Raw genomic sequence first — 25752 nt, forward strand, 5'->3', positions numbered from 1 at the left:
CGCAGGCTCAAAATTTGAGGGAAAATTTTTATAAAATGTTTTATAGATGGCATCTGGATCCTAAAAATTTAATAACAGCAGCAAGATTATTGGTGGGTCAATATTGGAAGAAAAACTCTCTGCCTTCTTTAGAAGAATGGGTATTTAAGGTTTCTAATTTAGCAGAAATGGCTAAAATTTCTGCTTATTTAAAGGACCATTCACAAGAGAGATATGTTATTGTATGGAGAAGATGGATAGAATATGTTCAGAAGAAATATGGAACTACAAAGTTGGGGGTGGGGGGAGGATAGGTTGGAGGTTAAATAGCTCAGATAAATAGAAATAGTTTTATTGTATATAATATTTATGTTTTAATTTGGAGAAATGAATTGCTCGGGCATTTCCCCTGGACTGCATCGGGAGTGAGAAGATAGGAGGAAGGGGAGAAGTAAGTAGGAAGGTTGAAGAGAAGGAGGAGAGGGGGAGAGTGAGGAAGAAGAGGGAAAGAGGGAAGTGAGAGAAGAGGCTAGAGGGTGGATGCGGTTTGGGGGGAAATGGGTGAGCAATACCAAAGTTGTGTGTATAAATTTATTTTACTCTTTATCTGAAGTATTTTTATGAATGTAATGTAAAATTGAAAATAAAATTTTTTTTACAAAAAAAAAAGATATATTGGTCAATGTATATATAGCAATCTTTCGGTCAACCCTCAATCATGACATTTTCCCTGTATTCCCATACCAAGGTGTTTACCTGAACAAATGTCCCATCCATCCATCCCAAAAATCACCTCAAATTGTTCCATTTCAAGCCAGCTTCAAGTTCACCATGAGTTGGAGTACAGCTTATCCCAGTTTAGTGGAGACTCTTATAAGTGGAAGGACAATCGTGCATCCATACGAAACATCAGATTTAAACATAACTTATTTCTGTTCTTTAAAGCAGGGCTTTTCAACTAGTGGTACGGGTACCACCTGTGGTACATTGGCACCTGGCAGGTGGTACGTGACCATCCTAGAAAAGTAGCGGGGGAGGGGAATGAGCTGAGCAGCACTGCACAAGCCTGAATGAGAGATGGCTGGAGTTGCAGGGCTGTCAGGGCTCAGTGGAAGCGCCAGGATCAGCACTTCTTCGGAGCTGTCAGGGCTCAGTGGAAGCACCAGGATCAGCGCCAGGCTGTAGCTGGAGCTTGGCGCTGATCCTGGCGCTTCTGCTGAGCCCAGAAGAAGTGGCAATCAGCTGGAATGTTGCAGCATCTCCAGGGTGTTGTGATTTACATTCAGATGCTTGGCAACCGATTCATATTTATGACGGTCACAGTGTCCCAGGGTCATGTGAAGTGACCAAAACCTGCTGCAACCACCCAGCAGATGGGGGGGGGAATAAAAACCAAACACCACCCCACCCCCACTGCCAATCCTCAACAAAATGCTCACAACAATGAAAACCTCAGACAGGAGGAAGAGTGCCGCCGGGCGGGCAGGCAGGTGTCTTACTCGGCTGTGCCTTGGGGAGGCACTTTTTCAGTGCCATTGTAACTTTGAACAGTCACTAAGCAAACTGTTGTAAGTCGAGGACTATCTGTACTTCATCACTTTTTTTCCTTTTTGGGGGGGGGGGGTCATCAAGTTTTTGACACCTTGCTAGGCGACTGGTGGTACTCGAATATTGCCATATCCTAAAAGTGGTACAATGGGTGAAAAGGTTGAAAAGCCCTGCTTTAAAGCAATCTATTTAGTTAATGGCATTATCAAGTAGCTTTAAGCAAGTACAACTAATTTTTATTTAGGTTTATATTTGTTTCATATTTGCTGGGATTTCTTGCCCTGTTTATATGCATACACACTTTTCTACCTCCAAAGTTATGCCTTTTCTTAATACTCTGAATCTTTTGGAAAAGAGCTGAAAGTTCAGAAAGGGCGAGTGAAAGGCTATCCTACAGGGCTTCACTTCACCTTCTTTGGTGCCTGATCAGAAAGGAAACAGGACTCACTCCTAAATGGTTGGATATCCCTTCTGTGCTCCTGCTTTTGAAAATGAAGTAAAATCCTATTCCTAGAACACCAAATCAGAAGCAATATTAACTTAGGCTGAAGCATGGGAAATAAATAAATCATCACAGTTCTGTATCAAGCAACTCCTTTATTGCTAAACAGCATGTGGCTGCCATGTGTATTTTTTTTATTATTTTCTTCCTGTTCTGTAGGGTCACACTACTTGTTTGTACCCCACTGCAAATGCAATGTTCTGGCACAGGTGATGTCCTAAGAAACCAATTTCTTAAAGTCCTTTAGTTTTGCAGTTCAAAGTATTCCAAGATCCTTCTTGAGCAACACAAAAGCTGTCTGACAACCTTTAAAAATCATTAAGGCTCCTTAAGCCAGTGTAAGTAAATGGGATTTTTGAGGAATCCAGGACTCAGCAACATTTTAGCCAAAAGATCAGAGGAAAGAACTTTGAGAGACACCTTGCATTGGACTTTCTGTTGAGTGCAGCAAAATTAAATTTCAACAATACAAACACTATTGTGATGCTACATCCATGACCAGCAACATGTATTAACTTATTTTTAAAATTGGTATCCATTTAATTTTGATACCTCCTCCTTTTGCGGTGACTAAAAGGCAGCGAAACACAAAGACCTTGAATTCATGTTACTAAATCATATGCAACTGGATTTTGCTAGTATTGCCTATCCTCAGAAAGTGTGACATACAAAAAGTGGAAATACTACAGTGGTAGCCATTGTTATTCATTTGTGGGCAACTTTTTTGTGTATGTGGAGGAGGGGGGGGGAATCATCCCAAGGATTGAAAACCAGAGCCACAAAGAACTATTTGGAGAGGGCAGCCTGAGGAAAAAAAAATCAGCCTTCCGTACTAGCAGCCTTTTAAAGTTACAGATGAACCTCCTCAGATTTAAAAGCTGACCTCATTTCTTTGGAGGTTGCTAAGGTTTTATCCTCCTGCGTGAAATTAACATAAATGCAACAGGGCGGAACTGAAGTTTTATTCCACAGAGGCCTGCTGTGAATTCTTCTATGGCACATTAAAGGTTGAGTAGTTTACTGTGGCCTTCACATCAGCAGAGAAGCCATGAGCTGAAGGTATGGAGACATACTCTCTCTGAGAGAGGCCAATTTGATAAGAGAACAAATGAGGGAATCTGAACCGTGGAAAATAAATTTATGTGCTATTTTATTTCACTAAACCCTATAAGCAAGAGGTATATGAGCATGTATACTCATCAACTTTCCAATAACCTACATGGCTAAAATTCAGTTACTTATCAAAGCTCATATCACAATAAAATAATTGATCTCTAATATGCTATTAGATTCTGCTTTGGGTTATAAAACACTCACATGGTTTAACCTGCAAAACTATACTCAAAAGATACCTTAAACTTACAACTTGGTTATAGTAACGCATAAGACTTCAGACACCTGCGTTTCACAGTGGTTTTTCCCAGTGGTATTGGCAAAGTCCTGGTAAACTTTCTCCTACTTAAGCCCAAATATTGCCATCAGTTAGAACTCACTCAACTGTTGCCTTATCTCCAGTTGTTCCCACCTTAAATATATTTGTGAAAGGAAGGAAGCTGGAGCATACAATCCAGGCACATTAAGCACTTGTTAGTCACATTTATTTAATGGAAAAGTTCTTAGCATTTTTCCACTGAAAACTGTTAAAAGTGCTTCAGCTAAGCTGACTTGTCTGTAGTCTCTCAACAACTTGAGGAGATCCTCCTCACAAAACCTGTACAAATTCCACAAAACTAATTCCTCCCTTTCTTAACTGGTTTTAAAAGGCTGGAGCTGTTTGAAGCATGAAGTTTAACAAGCAAGCAAAACTCTAGATGAGAACTTTTTTCCTCTGTCCCTCCCAGTTTCTGAAGAGGCGGTCCAGCATTTGTTTTTGTACTGTAAAGCGATCGTGCCCACTCTCATTTAGCATGGCAGACCCTTTCAATTTGCACATCTTAGCTTCCCAGTGTCTGCCAAGTTTAATGAGGGTCTTTGTTATCCAGAAGAACTGGAGATTTAGCAAGACAAGCTGTACATTCTTTAAGAAGAGTTTGCAAAAGCAAGCGGGGCAGAGGTTGGTCCTATTATGTGTGCCATATTACAAAACAGGGCCTTCAGCCACATGCAAGAAGTAAGAGGATGTCAAGTAACCCAGTGCTTTCAACAATCTTGTCTTTCTTAAGACACCTAGGTGCGTGCACCCAGGGATGTTTTTATGATCGATGGTACAGTGTCATTCACCCACTCAAGAAGTGGGTCATTCCAGCAAGAACATTCTTGAACGTGGATCTATCCAGAGAAGGGTCTTTTACTCACCATCTACAGGGCTGAGGTAATCATGAAGATGCGTGGCCCCTGCTGCTGCTCCACTTTGCATGAGGAGGTCCCCATAAGGATTCGGGTGGCTGGCCATGAATGCCATCTGGTGATAGTAGTCTGCAGGGCTGGCTCCTGGCGGAGGATGGGGAAGGCCAAAGAGACTCCTCTCTTTCAGATGCTCATGAGCTACTGCACAGGGAACAGGATGGGGGCAGAGGAGAGAAGAAGGGTAAAATGTTTCCAGACCGCAAAATATCTGCGAAGTTGTTACAATCTCCCTGTTCCCTGCCAAAACAGTGTAGTTGTAACTCTGACGTGTGCTTGCTCTGGACAAAAGTCACCAGACTGGGGCCCTCTACATTCCTCTATTTCCACAAATTTATAAACAATCTCTCATTTCTACCGACCCCCCCCTCCAAAATAATCCTGCTGTATGAATACAGAGTTCACAAGGGAGAAGGAAAAAGAGAGAAAGAGGGGGAGGAAGGGAATGGAGCAAAGGAAGGGAGGCTTCTGGATGCAGTAATGTTGTCGAAATTAACATCCTGCCTTTTACAAAAGAAAAAGACAGACAAAGCCTAGTTAATGAGAAGCAGCATAAGAAAATTAAAGCAGGGATCTAATACACTCTGTGTGAGCATGGGGGGGGGGGAAGAATGAGAGTTTTTTTTTTTTTTAGTGTGCCTGGCAGTGGAAAACCATTTAGCTTGCCAGAACCAATTATCCTCACTTTTGCCCATTTGTGAATTTTCAAACTTGCCTGCCTCTATACCCATTTTACACTGAACTTATTTAAAAAGGGAGGAGGAGGAGGGTAGAGAGGGAGAGGGAAAAGAGAAAGAGAGAGAGAGAGAGAGAGAGAGAGAGAGAGAGAGAGAGAGAGAGAGAGAGAGAGAGATTTGAAAGCCAAGATCAAGACCCCTTTCTAATGCCAAATAATCATAACATTTCTTTTGCAGGAAGAAAGAAGATTCAGGGGTCATACTGAGAGGAAGAAAGACTATTAAGAGCAATAAAACACATCTGTAGCTTACTTAATGCAGAAGTTGGGAAGCTTAACACTTGCTAAAAGGAAAGGCCCCTGGGATCAACAAAACCAAGTCAGCAATGAGAGAGAAACTAGATTTTACTAGATGTATTACATCTGTTTAACTGAGGACAAGTCTGGCATCATCCAGTTCTTATTCTGCACAGGTGAAGTTCTAGCTTCATCCCAGATATATAGGAAGTGAAAATTAGATATTTTCTTTTGGCTTTACTACTAAGTAGCAGATAAACACCAATCTATAGAATCTTCCATATACTGCTTTTTTTATTGAAATCCATTCTGATGCCACTTACTTTTGATTTTTTAGAGACCGTTTGCAATAATAAATTAATGAACATGAATAGTATAGCTAACAGTATTCCCAATTATTATTTTAAATCTTCCACCTTTCCCTCCATTAAAGAGATCTGCCTCCTCTTTTTCTCCTCCTCTTGACATTAGCTATAGCAAATACTCAAGGTATGTCTGGTAATAGATGGCAAATGGTGACATGTGACTTCTGGTCTACTTTTCATGTAGCCCCCTCCCTCTCATTCTTCCCTTCGGATTCCTTGGTAATCTAGAGGTCAGACTGGAAAGTAAAACAAACAAATCTGTTCAGAAAGAAGGTAAGGGCAACATGCTTCCATATTATTACCAAGAAATCTGGTGGGCATGACAGGAAATCAGCAAGAGTCAAGCTTGATTAAAAGACTTGACCTTTGCTTTCCTTCACGAAGACAGATAACCAGATGTTGAGCAACAGTGAAAACTTTTGCCCTGCCAGCCTTTACACCAGTTCTAGAGAACATTTGGCCTGCAAGGCTGGTCACTTGGTTTGAGAATCTCACCCAGTATCTTTTCCCTCTTCCTCATCAGCCTGCTGCTGGCCAGCTGAAGAAGGCCTTAAACTGAACCATTGCTCTCCAGAATGGGACAATTTGCTGTGGCCATCTTGTTGTGTACAACTTACCACGGTCCTTTTGCTGCAGCCTTGGGACAACTTGTCATGGATGATTCCACGCAGGATAATTCAATGCAATAAATGTTGTCCGTCACTGTTTCTTTGACATTATTTTTCTTTGACATTATTTCCACTTTTGTCAATGGAAATAATGTCAAAGAAACAGTGATGGCTAACATTTATTGCATTGAGTTATCCCATGTGGAATTGTCCACGACGAGTTGTTCCACGGCAAGATGGCTGTGACAAGTTGGCTGCAATGAGTTGTACTAGAACCATTGCTCTCTGCTGTGATTACCCTTGTTCTTTATAATAATAATAGTAAAGTTGGAAGGGACCTTGGAGGTCATCTAGTCCAACCCCCTGCTCAGGCAGGAAACCCTATATCATTTCGGACAAATGGCTGTCCAGTCTCTTCTTAAAAACCTCCAGTGTTGGAGCATTGCATACAATTCAAGGGTAGGCATGTATGAGTGTGAGGGCTACATCTATTCCTTCATGACCCAATCCTGTTGAACTATGTTTTATCAATATTTTAACTTCCTTTAAAAAATAAATAAGGAATTTGTCTGGCTGCTTTTTTTGTCTTATCGGATATCATCATGAAATGAATCACAAAGTAAACAATGAAAAATCCATGGAAATCTATGATATAATCTTAAGTGTGTATGTTTCTGATCAGTATAATCCAAGAAAGATATTGTAGAACTGGAAAATCTACAAACAAGATATGATATAGAATAATATTAATAGTGAAAAGAAAATGAAGAATATCAGTGGTGAAAAGAAAGTATAAAAGGGAAGAAAACTTTATAAGATATGATGACCAAAACTACCCATGATGTAAATTCAGTCTGATTTCCCTTCTGTTGGAGAAATGAAAGGGTCAAAGATCAACCCACCCACCCTCCAATTCTCCAATATGGGGAATTCTAGGATCATATACAGGAAGAACCTGCAGAGCAGCTTTGGTTCCAAAAAGTCTCCTGTATGATCCAGCAAGGTTCAAGTTGTGTGATCCAAGAATTCCTGTGTCTGTATATATATAGGCAGGGAGATAATGCAATTAAAATAGATGTTAATTATAAAGAAGCAGATTTCAATGTTAGACATCAAGAAAAATATTTTTATGGATAGACTGCCTTGGGAAGTAGTGGACATTGGAGGTGTTTAAATAGGGTGGTGGGTTGGACTAGATGATTTTCAAGATCCCTCCCATATACCCATACACAATTAACAAAAGGCCAAGCTGTTGGTAGGATGATTCATCTCTTCGTTCTTCAACATATCTAATTCATAAATGTAAAGTCCTGCTTTGGAAATATTACTATTAGCAATATTAGCGTGTGGGATTTGGTAGGTGTATAAAAGAAACCCATGACAGTTGTATTGGGAGTAAAAGAGTGCAATTCGCAACTCTTGTAAGAGATGAACAACAATGACTGAAAACCACTAATGTTTGTCATGCAAAAATTCATGTAAAATGTACTTTTAGGGGAAAATATTCATAACAGAACATATACTTTGCATGCAAAAAGCATGCATAAGACAGTTTTTTTAAAAGGCATGTATTAGAAATAACTGCATATACAAGTCTGTGCTAGAAATAATCACATATAAAATCTTGTCTATTAGGAAAAGTTGTGCACTGCATATAAAATTGTGAACAATACCACCCATGTAAAAAATATTAATGGAACAGAATAATATTTGAAAGTGTCTAACATCGACGTGGACCCAATTTAGACTGATTTGTATATTGCTATTATTGTCCAAAAGGACTATGGTTCATGGAAATTTACATTAATGGTAATTAACCTAGAAAATCCCAAAGGTGCTTTCCAAAAGGCAACTGGACTTTTTTTTTTCTGGAAGACATTTCGCTTCTCATCCAAGAAGCTTCTTCATTCCTGACCTAGAAAGTATAATTGTGCAGACACACCCTATTGCCACCAGCTTTCACTCTGCCATTTTGTCATTCCTCTGTGACCCACTTACCATCAGCTGGGCTGAGACCTCTAGCAGCTGAGATCATAGACAAAGTAGGACTGCTGTGCATGGATCGAAAGTAATGTTCCACATGGGGGTTCATGTATGGGTGAGGGTGGTTGAAAGGTGAGTCCACAGGTCCTGAAGGATGTGGTGACAGACGGATGAGGGAGATATCAGAGATAACAGGGCTGCCGCTTAGAGTGGAAGGTCTGTAAAAGAGGCAGAAAAAAACTCTTATCAGGGTCAACCTCTTTAACTGCTGGATCATGAATATACCACAAAACCAGAAGGTAAGGAAGACCAAATACCGATAGTCCTTGTTTAGTGACTGGGATAGAAACTCTATCACTATGTGCTGCAATTGGTGAGTGGAAAATCACATCACTGCGAAACTTTCCCTTCAGTCATTAAGCAACTAACTGTGGCAGTTAAGTGAAACATCACATGACTGTGACTTATGCCTTCTCCATTAACTCTGCTTGTCGCAAGCCAATTGTGGAGCGTGTATTGTGCATTGGTCATTCTGGCTAGTACAGCTGGAAATCGTAGTTTAGTAACATCTGCAGGGCCACAATTTTTCTACCCTTTCACCAAGGGCAATGGGAAAACTGAAGCTGTAATTTAAAGATAAATGTTTAGGGGTGCAAGTATGCAATTTAAAATAATTTGCAAGGTCATCTGAAGAACATTGTTATTAATATTCCATTGGAAATATAGCACTCCAAATGCCCAGTTTCATAGAATGGTACCTATAAACAGAACAGCGTTTTATCTGTGATATCTCTACGCTTGCAAAGGTCCAGCTTCCTGTTTCAGGAAAGGCTACAGGTAATAAAAGAACTGTGCAAAATCTAGTAGTTTAATTCATGCTGGTAGAAAAGAACTAATAGAGGAGAGAAAGAGAGAGAGAGAGAGAGAGAGAGAGAGAGAGAGAGAGAGAGAGAGAGAGAGAGAGAGAGAGAGAGAGAGAGAGAGAGAGAGAGAGAGAAAGCAAATAAAAGCCTGCATTTCAGATTCAGCTAGAGATCATTACAAATAATTTTAATCCCATCTGGAAAAAATGAAACAGGATTTTTTAAAAAAGAGTGATGTCATTAACAAAACATCTAACAATTTAATGGTGATGAAGGCTAAATTGAAGTGTGTGACTGCAGTGGGGAAAATGAAGTGGGGGTAAACTGAAAGCAGCCCCAGACTTCCCTGAGCCATGAAACCTGCCTTAATACATAAGCCTTGAAAGAAATTCTCTTACATACACAATAAATTCTCTCTTTCATCAATACCCGGTTTCTCCCAGCAGGGTTGTGAATGTCTTTGATAGCTGCTTGAATCTATGTATTATGTAGTTCATGAGCTTTTTGAATCAATTCAGATCAAACTAGGAGACCAACATCTAAAGCCCATTAACAAGATCCAGGATTTGCATATCAATTTTGCCTATGGCTTATCTTGGAAAAAGTGAGTCCTTCCTGCCCCACAGAAAAGATGATGTCTACATTGGTCAAAAATGAGGATAAAAGATGGTAGGATCCAGGTTTTACCAGGGATGCCAGCTCTACCAAGAAATGGGTTGTGATCATCACTGTTGTATTTCATAGTCATTAAAACAAAAGTTATACCTGAAAATAAAGCAATGCTAGAGAATATCAAAGCATTTTAAAAAATAGGGCAATTCATTACAAAAGAAGATTATTATAAACAACTTCTTCTCAGAACAGACCGTTTCATCTGATAATGAGCATTAGTGAAACAATCCCTAAAATGAACAATGTTCAATAATAATTGTGAACAGTATCATGAAGTTTACAGAGTTAATTTATTGATAATAAAGCTAGAGTGACTTAGGTGTAGAAGGATTGTTTTACAATTATGTTATTCAACAAAATGCATGTATTTTGTTCTACCATTAAGTGTACGTAAATCAATACTTCTAGTATCAAGATTATTTTGCCTTAGGAATTGTTTAAATACTTTTAAATCAATGTATTGCTAAACATTGGATTTTTATACAAAATTTACAAACCTGCTTAATGAAAGATAGTAACATTTTTAAGTTCAAACTTTTCTATTATTAATCCCTCATTTTTTCACCATCAGAGTTGAAGCCAGTGTCTTTCCACTAATTGGATGCATGTTTCAATACTTTCTCTTTCATCATTACAGAATATATTTCTCTATTATTAATTCTCCCTCACTGCTGACACTCACATACAATTACACTTTTCCTTGGATCATTTACTTACATCTCTTCTGGGTTTGGGGCTACAACTTTAAAGTTATTTGCTGTCTGACCCCCTCCAGCCATGAGTCATCCACCTAGACCTCCTGGTGCTTCTTACATAATGAAAACAGTAAAGAACAAACTATTTATGAACTAGAAAAATATATGAGCATCTCTATGAGTTTCTCTGTCCATTAATCCTAGTTCTTCCTGCCATATCCTACAAGTTTCTAAAGAATCCCAACCTTTTAAAATAAATAAAATAATTACAATGAAGGTCCAGTGAGATCCCAATAGCCAACTTGACATAAACAGAATTGGATTGTGCTAATGCAAGGCCTCCACTGACCACAGTCATGTACTTTGTATGGTATTGGATGTATGGTCATCCCAACTTGCAAGTATAAACTAGACAATACAAAAGGGAATTCATTTATTTATATGATTTCCACTTTTATTTTGTGTAACTTAAGGCAGTGTGTGTGTATGTATGTATGTTTGTGTGTATGTATGTATATATATATATATATATATATATATGTTTTCTGAGGTTTTCGCGGGTATTTGTATGTAGGTCTTTGGTTGTTCGGGTTTTCTCCCACGTAAAATTGGAAGTGTCTTGGCAACGTTTCGACGAAGTCACATTCATCATCTTCAGGCTGGTGTTTTTAGCTTCTTGCTTTGAGCAGCAAGAATTTTGCTGCTCACAAGAAGCTAAAAACACCAGCCTGAAGATGACGAATGTGACTTCGTCGAAACGTTGCCAAGACACTTCCAATTTTATGCGGGAGAAACCCGAACACAAAGACCTATATACAAATACCCGCGAAAACCTCAGAAAACATATATATATATATATATATATATATATATATAGTCACACACACACACACACACACACACACACACACACAAATATATGTAGGTCTTTGGTTATTCAGGTTTTCTCCCCCATAAAATTGGAAGTGTCTTGGCGACGTTTCGAAGTCCCATTCGTTATCTTCAGGCTGGTGTTTTCGGCTTTGTGCTTCTAGGAGCAATGAAGCACGAAGCCGAGAACACCAGCCTGAAGATGACAAATGGGACTTCATCGAAACATCACCAAGACACTTCCAATTTTACGCGGGAGAAAACCCAAATAACCAAAGACCTACATACAAACACCCACAAAAACCTCAGAAAACACACATATATATAAGGTTCTCTTCTTCTCTCTTCTTCACAACAATTGTGTGAGGTTTGCTGAATTCAGAAAAATAGACTCCCCTAAATCACCTAGCTGCCTATTTTTATAGTTGTTTTAGCCTGTGTATGGAGCATCTATGGTTTTTTTTTTTTTTTTTTGGGTGAAGAGCCTGGGAACAAAAGAGAGGATGAGATCACAGGCTAAAGGATGAGTCTCACTTGGAGCCTAATTTGCAGCCATGAGAAGAAGGTCTCAGATTATTTCGCCAGCTGTCAAAAGTCTTCCCTGCTGCTGCCATGTTCTCACCTACCTGTCAATGTTGAAAGCCCCCCTGCTGAGTTGGGCCTAAAGTACATTCCTCCACAGACATAGAAATGCTCAGCAGTTGGCGTGCAATGGGGTGCAGGAATAATGCACTGGCAGTAAGATATATTAGGAACTGACACCTGACACATATAATCAGTAGGAGATCAGGAATGTCATTTATTTCCAGAAGTACCATCAGCTCCCTATATCTTTGAGGTCTAAGAAAAGCAGCATAATTTTCTTAACATCTGTGCTTCCTTTGATGCAGCAAAATGAAATTGGAGCAAATGTATGATGTTTTAGTCAATGCCACAGAACTGAAGTATAGCAGACAGGCAAACCTGGCAACCTCTTGGGAGGAGGAAGAAAAAAAATGAAGCACCAACTTCCAGAGCAGCAGACGTCTCTCTTCCTGGAAGCCAAGATGGCTGACAATCATTCCTTTACCTCAAATCTCTACTACCTTGTTGCCATTCTCTTGAAGCAGATATGAACTAAATTTCAGATATGAACTAAATTTCAACTATAATACAAAGTTCCTGGAGAATAATTTGGATTAAGCTCTTGACCACATTCTACCACCAAATCAAAAAGCTGGATATGTTGTTATTTGTTGTTAAGTTGGGTTTCTATTCAGTTGAATGTTGCAATTTGCATAGACCTGATTTGGTTGCCTATACTGTACTTCTAAAATCTTTCAGATCAGCAACATTATTTCAGCATGCATTTCTTTAGTAACAAGAATCAACAAACACTGAATCATTTGATTCAGAATGGGAAATGGAAGGAAGGGAGGGAGGAGAGAGAGAGAGAGAGAGAGAGAGAAAGAAAGAAAGAAAGAAAGAAAGAAAACTTCAAAGACAAGAATTAGAACTGAAATCTCTGAAATCTAATTAAATTAATGTGGTAATGATAGAACTTTGATTCAAACTTAATAATGGTGATTTTTGTTGTTGTTTAATATGCGTCACAGCCCATTCTACAGGCATATGTTTCTATGCTACATCAAAGGAAGTAAACAATCTGCTTCAGCCTAATATCCTTTTCTATCTAATTATCTTTCTTACATGATCTTTTCATTTGAAATTCTACAAGCTCTACCTTTTTGCACAAACCTTCAGCAATGGGGCCAGAGCCTGACTATTTAAATGTTCTTGTTAGTGATTTTTAGTTTAAAAAAGAAAGCATGAAAGATATCTGTATATATAAACATTAGTTCAGCCTATTGCTGAGATAGGCAATTTTGTAGTCCTCAGATGTTCAGGGCTTCAATTCCTACATATCTTAGCCAACATAAAGAACAAATATTGATGTTAGGCAGGAAAAGGAGGAACTTCCCATTGATCTCAACTGTCAAAATAATACATTATACTTTGTGGGTTTAGGACATGAGTGAATGACTCTAAGCCCCAACCCTGCATATCACCCCAAAAGTATCCAGGACTGAAAACTGGTAACCAGTGTCCTGCCATTTTGAAATGGAAACACATGAATACTGCAAGTTATGTCCTAACAAGTAAAAAACAAAAAAAATGAAGAAGTTTCAATTACATCTCCCCCAGTCCACATATGTGATGGGACCTCAATCTGTTCATGAGTTTCAGTCTAGCTGGCAAATATTAAGTGTAGCTCTTATTATATTTTATACTTATAATTTCAATTTAGAAACCCACCCAAACTCAAAACCAACTCTGTGATGTACAATAAAAATTAATACAGTAGTTAAAAAAGCAGAAAAAATGTACAAAGAGGAACCTTCATATAACAGAAAGAAAAACATTCATTTTGTTTAATTTATATGCTGTCCATCTCACTGTCAGATGGCCCTGGGTGGCTCTCGCAATCAAACCAAAACTGTTCCCATCAAATGAGCATACCACCAACCTACCCCAGAATTTGGGGGAAAAACAGGTTGTTCAGAAATAGGAAAACTTTAGGACATCATCAGTTTGTTTAAGGAACAGAGTTCGCTTTTTTACGTGAAGAACAAGGCTACGTCAAGAAATAATTTCCTTTTGTTCTTTGAATACATAAGAAAATAATAATAATTAAAAAATTGGAGGCTGCCTGACTCCAACATCTCTGGGGAGCTTGCATTAAAAATAAGAAAAAGAAAAAAAGAACTAAGAGGAAGAAGATCCAATGTGTCCAGACAAACAAAATCTCTCCAACATAAGACACAATTGACCTTCACAAACAACCTACGGAAACTTCTGGGAGAACAGTTATGTTTTTAAAAACTTCTGGAATGCCATCAGGGTGGGACCCACATGGATCTTGGGGATAATATTATTCCCAGGAACAGATGTCTCCGTAGTGAAGGCTCGCTTCCTGGATCCTGAAAAACGGCATTGTTTGATTGAAAAGGCCCAAGGTGCACCAACTTAGTATAGGTAATCCTCGACTTACAACAATTCACTTAGTGACTGTTCGCAGTTACAACCGCACTGAAAAAAATGACTTATGATCATTTTTCACACTTACAACGGTTGTAGCGTTCCCCATAGTCACGTGATTTACATTCAGATGCTTGACACCTGACTCATATTTATGACGGTTGCACTGTCCCAGAGTCCTGTGATCCCCTTTTGCAACCTTCTGACAAGCAAAGTCAATGGGGCATTATGGGGCAAAACTCACTTAACAAATTTCTGACTTAAAAACATTAATTTTGGGCTCAATTGTGGTCGTATGTTGAGAACTACCTGTTGTGGCAAGATCTCTTAAAGGCAAAGAATGGGCCATGGCGGCTAGGCTCTTTAATTATAATCCCTCAATATGCAACTGCAGTTCTTCAGTAAATGCCAAGTAAACTTAACACAGTAATACAGAAATAAATAGCAGCCACGAAGCAGCCACACTTAAATTGCCCACTGACCTCAAAAACAAAGTAGTTTAACATGACCATTGAAATCAGTGTGTTTAATGCTGGTTGCAATTAATACCCAAAAGGATTATGCAGGTAGCCTTTGACTTACAACAATTCATTTAGCCACTGGCACTGAAAAAAGTGACTTATGACCGTTTTTCACACTTACAACCGTTGCAGCATCCCCCCACGGTCACAGGATCAAAGTTCAGATGCTTGGCATCTGATGGTTCCTTATGATGATTGCACTGTCCCGGGATCACGTTATAACCTTTTGCAGCCTTCTGACAAGCAAAGTCAGGAGGGAATCCAGATTTACTTAACAACCATGTTACTAACTTAGCAAATGCAACGATTCACTTAACAGCTGCGGCAAGAAAAGTCATAAAATGGGGCAAATGTCCCACTTAGCAACAGAAATTTCAGGCTCAGTTGTGGTCATAAGTCGAGGACTTATCCACCCACCTACTGACAAGTAGCAATTTTGTGTTATAATGGAAACAGCCTCCTCTAGCTGAAGGAAAGATCTGGGCCAGGCCCCATCTCTCATTCTCTTGACACACATACCTTAGTTTCTTAGGCAGACATATATCTGTATACAAATACCATTCTGCCTGACCCCAAGATCACCCTGTTTCCATTACAGCATTGTTGTAAGCTCAACCAGACTTCCTTCAGCGCCAGCTCCAAACCGTCATTCCTTTTGCGGAGTGGTAATAAAGAAATCACTGTTTGAATCTGACGAAAAGCAGATTTCTTAACTGAGTAAACCCCAGTCGTTTGTTAATGAGATTCAGTTATAAAATTGTTTCTAGAAAGAGATATCAACTCATTGAGATGTACTTTGTGAAGTCACTGCTGCAGTACAATATCACCTCAGGCAAACTCCAGTTATTGGAGTTTAATTTGTGTGTGTGTTTTTTTAAAATTGTGTTTGTGTGTGTGTTTTAGCTGAAAAAGCAAGAGTATTGCTTGTATCAATCGATTAACTATAGGAGGCAGAAAAGTAACCAACACTTTTACTATTTTGGATTAATTACTATATATAATGCAGATTTTATATGTGCAATCTTACAAGAGGAGCATGGGAATTAATTCCCCTATTGTTTGGAGGAGCTCTTTGGATTTCTGTACAGCTATCAGAAAAGCATGGCTGATCTAAGGAATAATTGAGAGGTGTGCTGCTCTCATGGAGCCTCAGCAAGAAATCACAATTGACACCTTCTAGACCAGAGGTCCCCAACCTTTTGGAGGGTAAGTGGTTTTGTGTGCCGCTTGCATTCCACAGATGGGACTTTGCTTGTTTGTGCAGACTGGTTGCTGGCATGCTGTGGCCCAGTACTGGTCCATGAACCGGGGGGTTGGGAACCCCTATTCTAGACTATTATAACATAGGAAGAACTCTATGGCCGTATGCAGCTTCCCTTAAACTGATGCCTTCTAGACTCACTGGAACTACAACTTCCATCTGAAATTTCTAGATGACTATCAGTAATGCTGGCTTGGAACTGTGTTCATTGTAGTCTCAACACATCTGAAGGGGGGCAAGCATTTGCTTCTTTTTCTCGGATTTCTGAAGGTCCTCTGCTTACCAAAATATGTTTCTTCCTTATGAGCCCTAATCTGAAAACCATATTCCAGAATGCTTTCATGATGCCAACAATTTTTTTTTATTCATAGTCCCCCTCAAAATTCACTTTTCCTTTCATTACGCCTTGGACCAATAAAACTAAGTGTCCTTTGAGTAAAACTCATCTCCTGACAACTTTGTAGATTATGTCCATCTGATGTATTGGGGAATAACAGGGAAATGGTTTGCTACTGCTGTCTTTGGTGGTATTGTTGTTTATTTTCTGTTCTAGTGCATAGCCTTGATATTCCCTGGAGTTTTCTCATCCAAATATTATCTAAGTCCCACCTTAGATAAATTGAGATCATACTTAGTTTATTTACAATTAAGTGTAACTAAAACTATATTATGTTCTGTTTATAAACAGAGTAAACACAGCAAATGTAAAAAATATATGCCCAATCTTCATTTAGTTTATTTTTAAAGTACATTTTCCAATGTTTTTCTTCTTTTGAGATATTATCTTCCGGACTTTGATTAAATTATTGGACAATAAACAAATAGCAGAAAATAGTTCTCTCTTTGTTTTTCCTGCTCCTCAACTGGATCAGTTATTACTTAAGATACCTGTGTATTTCTTTATGAAATCAATTTGCTATAAGGGATATTCTATTCCTTTTGAGTTTGAAGAAAAAAATGTTAAAAACGACTTTTATGTCTAAAAGTAACAGTAAGACTGCCTTATTAAACTCAACCTATGTGCTAGTAACCTTGATCAACATTTCTTCTGAGCACTGTGCAAAGTATGTTTATTTAATTATTATGTATTAGTTAAAAGTATAATTATTAAGTAATTATTCCTTGGGCCTGCAATATGAGAAGAGAGGAAATGAAAGAATACGTAAATGGATGAATACATGAAGAGGACAGTGGGAGTAAGGGAACAAATCTGGGCCCCCTCCGCAGAAAACCATCCAAATATAGTACATATATGTATATTCCTAAACCCATGCATTTAATATTATGGCTGCTTCAAAGAGAAGTTGAAATAAACAAAATTCAAATTTTCTTTATGTTCTGAAATTTCTGCAATGGATGCATACGAATTTTACCATTTAGCAGTGGACAGAGCTCTTATTTTTGCACAGCGTAATGTTTATGGTAGGCTGTCAGCAAGTAGCATGATGTCAGCCACTATGTTAGCCAAATAGCTATTATAAGCTATGTTCTTTACATAAAACATTCAACAGTTTTTTTTTAAAAAAACATGCTTAGTCTAGAGTAAAAAAAACCCCACACCATTTAACTAATTTAAAGTGGAATATGACCTATTTTTAAAGAATTTTGAATATAGTCCTTCATGAATCTTTGCTGTTTGCAAGTTCCTGAAATTCCCTGCTAATTAATCATAGATTATATTGGACTTACCATCCTTCTTTAGGAGGTATATCCTATTTAGCTCAATGGTCTTACTTAAGACTGTATGTAAGGAATTGCACCATAAAAATCTTGTGAACTTCACAAAACATAACAGTCAGATTGATTAATTAGCAGCCAGAGAGAGAAAGAAAACGAGATGAAAAACTGAGCAATTCCAGCATAAATAAGAACTTCTTAATTAGTATATTTTGGAACCTGGCAAAAAGATTTTTTTCTGCACTTAAGTTTGGGATCTATAAATAAGGAAAATACAAAATGTATTGCTCAGCATAATGCTTAATACAGCTACATAAATATACTTTAAGAATTAAACAGCATCAGTGCTGAAAATCCTAGAGAAAATCCACCCATGTGGTCACTAAGAATTGACACCAACTTGATGGCACATGATCAAACAACCAGTATGGAAAAAGAGGGGAAATATGAAATGTAAATTATCACTATTTGAATAAAGTGATCCCAATTTGAGTGAGATTCTGCTCTCTGTAAAAAAACAACAACCCATTTTACCAGGGATATTTTAAATTGTTTTACTACCACTGAGAGTCTTTTTGATTGCAATAAAATAAAAATTAGATAAATATGTAAACAAATAAACATTGATGCTTGTATCAATGATGCAATCTCTTGCTTGTTCAGATAGTGATGGAATAAGTTTATCAACAAAATTTATTTTGCTATAGACACTATATATTGTCTAGTGTCAAGGTTGGATCCAAGAGAACACTCTATAAATTTGTACTTGAATACTGAATTAGCAACAACTTTATATAGAGCTTACAGAAAAATTCAGCTAAATAGTTCCAACCCAAATGTAATTCTACTCAAATATATGATATAAATGATAGGATGCTTAAAGCTGCACCTGTGTCAAATCTGGGTCTGAAAAGCTCTAAATTGTTGTTTTCCTTTAGTTTTTAGAACTAGAGCATTCCTACCTTTTCAATCAATCTGTTATTGCCCTATTGTAGTTAAAATTAATCAAATGTAAAAATAGCTTCTTAAACAAGGTTCTAATCATTGCTTCCTTTAAAGTGGCAGGAACTCGGCTAAAAGGAGAGGCATTTATGATCTCAGTAATTATTAGCAGGCTAGAGACATTAGAGTCCCTTATAAAACAAGCTAGGAAAAAAAAATAACATGCAAGTGTTGGTGTAAACCAGTGTTTCTCAACCTTGACCATTTTAAGGCATGTGGACTTCAACTCCCAGAATTCCACAGCCAGCAATGCTGGCTGTGGAATTCTGGGAGTTGAAATCCACATGCCTTAAAATGGTCAAGGTTGAGAAACACTGGTGTAAACAGATCCAAGAAGCTTATCTACTTAGAAGATAAACAGTAAGACTACCAAAAAGATGTTATTAGATAATATAACAGAAGACTTAAGCATACTGAGTAGCATCCAATCTGGCATAAATCCAAACAACTGGATTTATGCAAATTTCTTCAGCGAATACTAGGGGACTGGGTGGGGCCATGAATATCTGTGTCCTTTGTATAACAGCCACAAAGAGATCCACTAACTAGTTCTCCACAAGAGATGAACTAATCACATCTTTTCCTCCCTAAATAAAAGAGCATATCTTTGTTATGACATCTATATTGTGTCCATATTGTGTGGACTCATCAAACTACAATTGCTGATATTCCTGGCTTTTCATCCTTTTAATTACCGTTATGGAAAAAAAACATTGTTTGCCCATATTTTTGGGGAATCTGGTACCTAGAATTGAACATATTTCAGATGAAGGCTACTCAAAGTAGAGCAAAAACTAAAGACTGCCTTGAAGTAAGCTTTGCTGCTGCCAACTTTATGAACATGCCCATGTGCAGTTTTCTTGGCAGCAATGTAAAGTGGGTTGCCATGCCTTCTTTCAGGAAACTTTTTAATATATAATTTCTCAATCTAGCCTACAGCTTGGAATTTCCCAATGTACTCTCATCTGAATACTAACCACTTTGATTATGCTTAGTTTGTGGGGTATTAGACAAAGTCAATCAACTGCTGCCACCGGCTGTAGGCAAACAGAATGTCACTATTATTTCCTGTAATTTGAATCTTATAGTGCAATTTAGTGTTAGTGTGATTAGAATGGATTAACCTGGTGAACAATTATACTTAGCATGGCTGGCTGATATTTAGATTGCATGCATTTCTGCTGGGACCTGACTGGTCCCATGTTGGTTGTCTTGCAGCAGTGCTTTTAATTGTCCATTGGTGCTGTGAGGGAAGCCTTGTAGTCCAAAATAAAATTCCAATTGCATCAAAGATATGACTAGTTGCCCCACAACCTAGGTCACCTGGACATGAATTTCTCCTTGAAAGCAATTCTTTCATGTTGGAATACAAATACAGATCCTATTGTGTTGCACCTAATCAAATGCAGGTGATTAGCTTTGGGGGGGGTGAATACTGTTAGTCTAGTGCAGGGGTAGGCAACCTTGGCTCTTTTATGACTTGTGGACTTCAACTCCCAGAATTCCTGAGCCAGCTGTGCTCAGCTGTGCTGGCTCAGGAATTCTGGGAGTTGAAGTCCACGAGTCATAAAAGAGCCAAGGTTGCCTACCCCTGGTCTAGTGGATCTGGCAAAAAGGAACCTTGCTTTCTTCCCATCAGTCCTTTCCCCAAGCCATTTTTATATGTGATTTTTATTTTGCCTTTATTATTTTTCATAAATAACTCAAAGTGGCAAACATACAAAATGCTTCCTCCTCCTTCTATTTTCCTCACAATAGCTACCTTGGTGGGCTGTTGGGTTGAGCTGAGAGAGAGTGACTGGCCCAAGGTTTGCATTTTGACATAAATGGGTGCAAAGCACTGCTTCATTAAAAACCTAATAAAGTCAAGGAGCCCTTGATGAATTTTACGATTACTTTTCAATGTAGTTTTGCCCTAATAGTAAAGGACGATGAAAATTAAGACAGAGATCCAGAAAATTCATAAGAGAAGGACTTGGTATACATGCATACAAATCTATACTTAACTAGGAGGGCAGAAACAATCTGTGTGCTTTGGTGATTAAGAAAACCACATATTAGGGGATATTATGAGAAATATAAATGATGAATATCAGGTTTTGCTTTGGGGAAGGTTAGCCAACCAAACTGAACATTTTGGTGGATTAATTAACTTGTTTTGTCTTACTACACAGCAATTATCTGCAATCATCTTTTGATTAGTTCTAAAAAATGCTGAACTTAATTTTTGCCTGTTTTGAAAGAAAACACAAAACCATTTACTGTAGTGTCAGCAGATAATCTGCAACCATGGCTATTAAAATGTCCATAAAGTTCAGTATTTCAGAGTTTCCAGTGAGGTGCCATATTTTACATGTAAAAAAGAAAAGTTCTAAGCATCCTTATAGAATAATCCAAACTATGAGATTCTAATGAGGATTTGAGGAATTTGAAAAGAATCATATAGAGAGAGAACTTCTGAATTATAAAAGGCTCTTGGAAGTGTTTCCTTCTACTTTGTTTCTCATTCTTTTCTTCTTCCGAGTTCCTGTTCCCTGTTCATGAATATTTTTGCACAACCTACCATGTATGCAGGAGATGAATTGTAACCAACGTTCCTAAATTTATATCTTCACATTTGAAATAAATAATTAACAGCAGGTAGATACTTAGAATTAACTTTTCATATACTCTTCCTTAACCTGAGAATAAGCGGAAGTACAATTCAGGGTCTGCCTGCTGTGAGTAGTATATATTATCCCCTTTTCTAGCTAGCTCCATTTATTTTACTGCCATCTTCTCCTTTTAATGGCTAAATAGTCAGATCCACACCTAACTCCTTCCTATTTCTTGTATGGCACTGCTATTAATTGATCACCATCTTTTATAGCAATCTAAAGATCTATAAAAACTGTAATTTCCAGAATAATCCCAATATATCTGAAAAGAATGAGGCTGGAGATTACTCCAGTGATTTACCCAGTGCTTTTTTTCTAAAAAAAAAAAAAAAAAAAAAAAAAGAGGTGTGGGAACTCACACATGTCATACAACCTGCCTTGCCTACCCTACAAGGTTCCATCCAAAAAATGTGCTGGAACTCCGTTCTGGGCATTCTATGAAAAAAAAAGCCCTGGATTTACCATTCTAGAAACAGTTTGGTGTTTTCCTTGTGGACTTTTTATTACCCAAACAACAACCAAGCTCAGAGAGCACGAAGGACTCCTCAACCCTGAGCTACAAATATTCTCCTCTATTGGCAGAGTTACAGACCAAAAACAACATCCCAAAGTAAAGACTGGCCTGATCATGAGGCTCTTCTTATGGCCTTCCTAAAGTGCAAAGCTGTTACAACTGTTTCCATGTTGTTTTTATTTTTCGAGGTGCAAGGTAACAAGGAGATAAATTCAGACTTTGCATAGTCAGGTCATGTGTGTGGAACTATAAGAAGAGGCAGGCACAATGACCATTAAGCAGAAGCAGATTTAAAAAGTTGGCCACAAAGTAAAAACAAAGTAGAAAATTGCTTCTTTTCATGTTATTTATGTATTAACCACAAGTTTGCATCCTTTGCTCTAGCAGCAATGATTTTGACCATGTGGTCACATTGTGGGATCTTATTAAATTTTTTTAGCCACTTCCCATTCCGCATCTGGCTCATATAGACAAGCAAATCTAAAGAATTTCCAGAATCCATGCTAAGGGAAGTTCTTTAAAATAACATAACTGGTGTTATAGCACCATACCACAAGAAATAGACTAAGGATCCAATCTTCTCCATACTTACTCAAGAGATAAGCTCATCTGATTTCAGTGAAAATTGTTACCAAGCATTTATGCTTAGGAATACAGATTAAGTGTATCAGATATTATGCTTTGTTATTAATTAATTCCATTATCAACAGTTAAAATAACAGCGTGGTGCAAAATCAGTGACTGACACATGGAAAATATAAGTATGCATCTCAGACTTAGCATCAAATTAAAGGTCTCCAGACATCCGTTCAAAAGAATTTTGAACAGCCAAAACACAGTACAGATGTGAAGATTAGTCTGATCAGCACCCAAACCTTCCTCTTGATTTTTCCCCCAAGAGCATATTTTGTTGAGTGAAATTCTGGCAAAGCATCCAGATCCAGACCTCTGCCAAATCAGGCTTGCTGTAACCACAGACCACCTAGGTGGTCTTACACTAGACTAAAGTGTATACAGTCTTTCAAACCACATGGTCTAGCAGTCTAATTGGGTTGACTCATCTCTTCCTAATTTCAAATGTTTTCATCATGAAACCATAGAGGATCTTCTAGAGAAGACTATGTTCCTCAGTGACGGTTAATCCCATGGAATCAACAACAATGAAAAATAGTGATGTGGCCATTTCTAAGATCTCTAAAATGTTCCTAAAGAGCAAGCTAAAGCTTGTTTCCCATTGTCATTGGCCAATGGATTACTTGTAGTATCAAACAATATATTAGTTCCAGAACACATCAAGGCTTTTAAAAAGAATTTCAACATGATTCAGTATGCTGAATTTGCGAATTTCAATTCAGTTTCAAATATTGTTCCATAGTAACACATATAAAAAGCTGTGAAGTTCACTTATAAGCATAATTTTCATATAAACTAGTGACTTGCATCTGTAGTTAGAAAACAGAGGCTGTATTTTTGAATGCCATATTTGGAGAAAATATTAGGGATTAATACTGCCACACAATTTTGATAGAGGTTTGAACTGTCATCACAAAAATAAACATTTCTGACTTTAGGCTTTGGCTTCGAACGAGACACAGCTTTTTAAGAAAATGGGTCTTTTTGTTGTTGTTTTGTATTATTATCATGAAAACCATTATAATTTTACCTAGGGCAGTCTATTCCTTTCAGTACCATTCCAATCCATATCAGAAGATCTATAGCTATTCCTGGGTAAAGCTAAAATTCAAAAAAATGATGTGTACAAACATCCCAGTATTTAACGAGTTACTAACTTTCAGCACATATGTACAAAACAAAACAAAAAAGAACCCAACGCTTAGCTTATTCAGTATTAACACTGAGTCTTGAAGGAACTCCAGTTCTGAAAAAATGAAGAACCATCAATCAAAAGAAACTAAAGATTTTTTAAAAACAAAAATGTTGTAGAAGAATGTGTAACAATGTACAATGGAACTTTGCTGGGATATTGTTGTGAAATTAAACTGTTTTACGAGTTTCCTTCTATAAAAAGTGACTTTAAAGCAATGGGTGTCCCCCTTTTAACCTATGCTTAGAGATAAGAAATGGTACCGTAATTGTTTTCTTTCCCTCCTTAAACTTGGGAAACTCCAATGCAAAATACTTTAAAGAAAACATAAGAGGACAGACTGCGTGATAATTTATTTTGAATTTGTTATAGCAAGGTGTCCATTAATTTACCCCAAACTTTGGGAAATCATTACTCTAGAAAAAATATTCAATAGCATAAGTATAATTTTAGTACATTTTAGCTCTTGTGAGAGTTTATCCATCTATTTTGAGTAACAATTCTAATTCTCACCCCAAGGGCTGAAAGTATGATCTTACCCTTTTAGTGACAATATTAAGACATTGCCGTGCTCCTACAATCATTAGTGGGCGAAAGTAATTTTAAAAAAGTTGAGACTGACAGAGTTTCTTAGCTAGAATGGCTAATAGGCATTGTAGCTGTAGAGTTCTGATAGCTATTGTCTTAGGACTTGGTAGAAAACTAGATTGGGGAAGCCTACCAAATAAGACAGTGTCAAATTAGAATGACAATATACAAAGACTGGAAAATGCTAGCATGACAGAACAGATATTGGGATAATATAAATTTCCCACAACAGGCAGAATGTGATGCAGAAAATGATTAAGTAATGCCTAATTTAAAATTTTACAGTGCTATAATTTAAAATACATATTTATTTTGGCATGTTAACATACAGGAAGAGGTAATGCAAAATTATAATATTCTTGTTGTAACAATGCATTTCAACTGGAAAGAGTAATGCAAGAGTTTAATCTTGCTGGTAAAACAGCACAAACTATTCTGAAGAAATACTAGGTAGATTTCTCTCTAATGAGGGCTGTTTCTTAATACTGATTTTATTTTTTATTTTATTCAAAAAAAGTTAAAATACAAAACACTAAAAAAATTTTAAAGAGGCAAACAAAGAAAAAACATAAAATAAACAAGACATTAAAAAGTGCATTAAAAAAATAACACATATACACATATTATCCCCCCTGTTGAATACTGATTAATATATTACAGCAATATTAGTTTTCCACCCCTTGCAAAACAGCCCCCCAAAATTTTAAACTACCAAACTACTAATTCTATTTGCAACTTATTAACCTGTCTTCTATATACTAATGACAAAATAATTAACAGGATGAACAATAATAAAGACAAGATTAAAAATTCAAAACCCTCTGTTAATAAACCATTATTATAATTAATTCATAGAAAATTTACCATGGCTTCTTAACTATCCAAAATCACCCCAAGAATCAGCACTGATTCATCATGGATCAAATATCCATGTTTGTTTCTTAATAGCATCGCTTATCAATTGTCCGATTAAATATAATAAGTCCAATCTCCAAAGCCAGTCTATCTTCCTCAAAAAGTCCAGATGAAATTGTTTCCCAATTACGGGCTATAAATCCATTCCCCAATGTCCTTCAATCCACTTAAAAAAGACCAATATATCATTTATCCACTCAGACAGCTTTCTGCTGTTGTATAAGAAAGCAGGCTTGAACTTCAGGGAAGCTTATGGAGTCAACACAGTTAATTCTAAGTCTGAGTCTATACTTCTTACCAGCAAATCTATTGCTTTCTAATCACATTCCTTTTGCAGCTTTAATTTATTTCCTGTTACTTTTTTCTCTGAATG

The 25752-nt window shown here is 37.4% G+C and overlaps 1 protein-coding gene across 3 annotated transcripts in view; it reads right to left on the reverse strand.

The window, feature by feature from the left end:
* Positions 1-25752, reverse strand: part of GLI2 (GLI family zinc finger 2) — a 250144-nt gene that overhangs the window by 45591 nt on the left and 178801 nt on the right. For 2 of the 3 annotated variants that reach the window (XM_039319356.1, XM_039319358.1), the window contains exons 4-5: positions 8317-8519; positions 4325-4516 (exon numbers count right to left, since the gene is read on the reverse strand). In XM_039319356.1, coding sequence (XP_039175290.1) covers positions 4325-4516; positions 8317-8519 — 395 coding nt within the window. The remainder of the gene's footprint in view (positions 1-4324; positions 4517-8316; positions 8520-25752) is intronic. The other variant, XM_039319357.1, reaches the window with a different exon arrangement.

Source organism: Crotalus tigris, unplaced genomic scaffold (assembly GCF_016545835.1).
Source record: "Crotalus tigris isolate CLP2741 ecotype Arizona unplaced genomic scaffold, ASM1654583v1 scf7180000023579.1091882, whole genome shotgun sequence".
NCBI classification, from domain to species: Eukaryota; Metazoa; Chordata; class Lepidosauria; order Squamata; family Viperidae; genus Crotalus; species Crotalus tigris.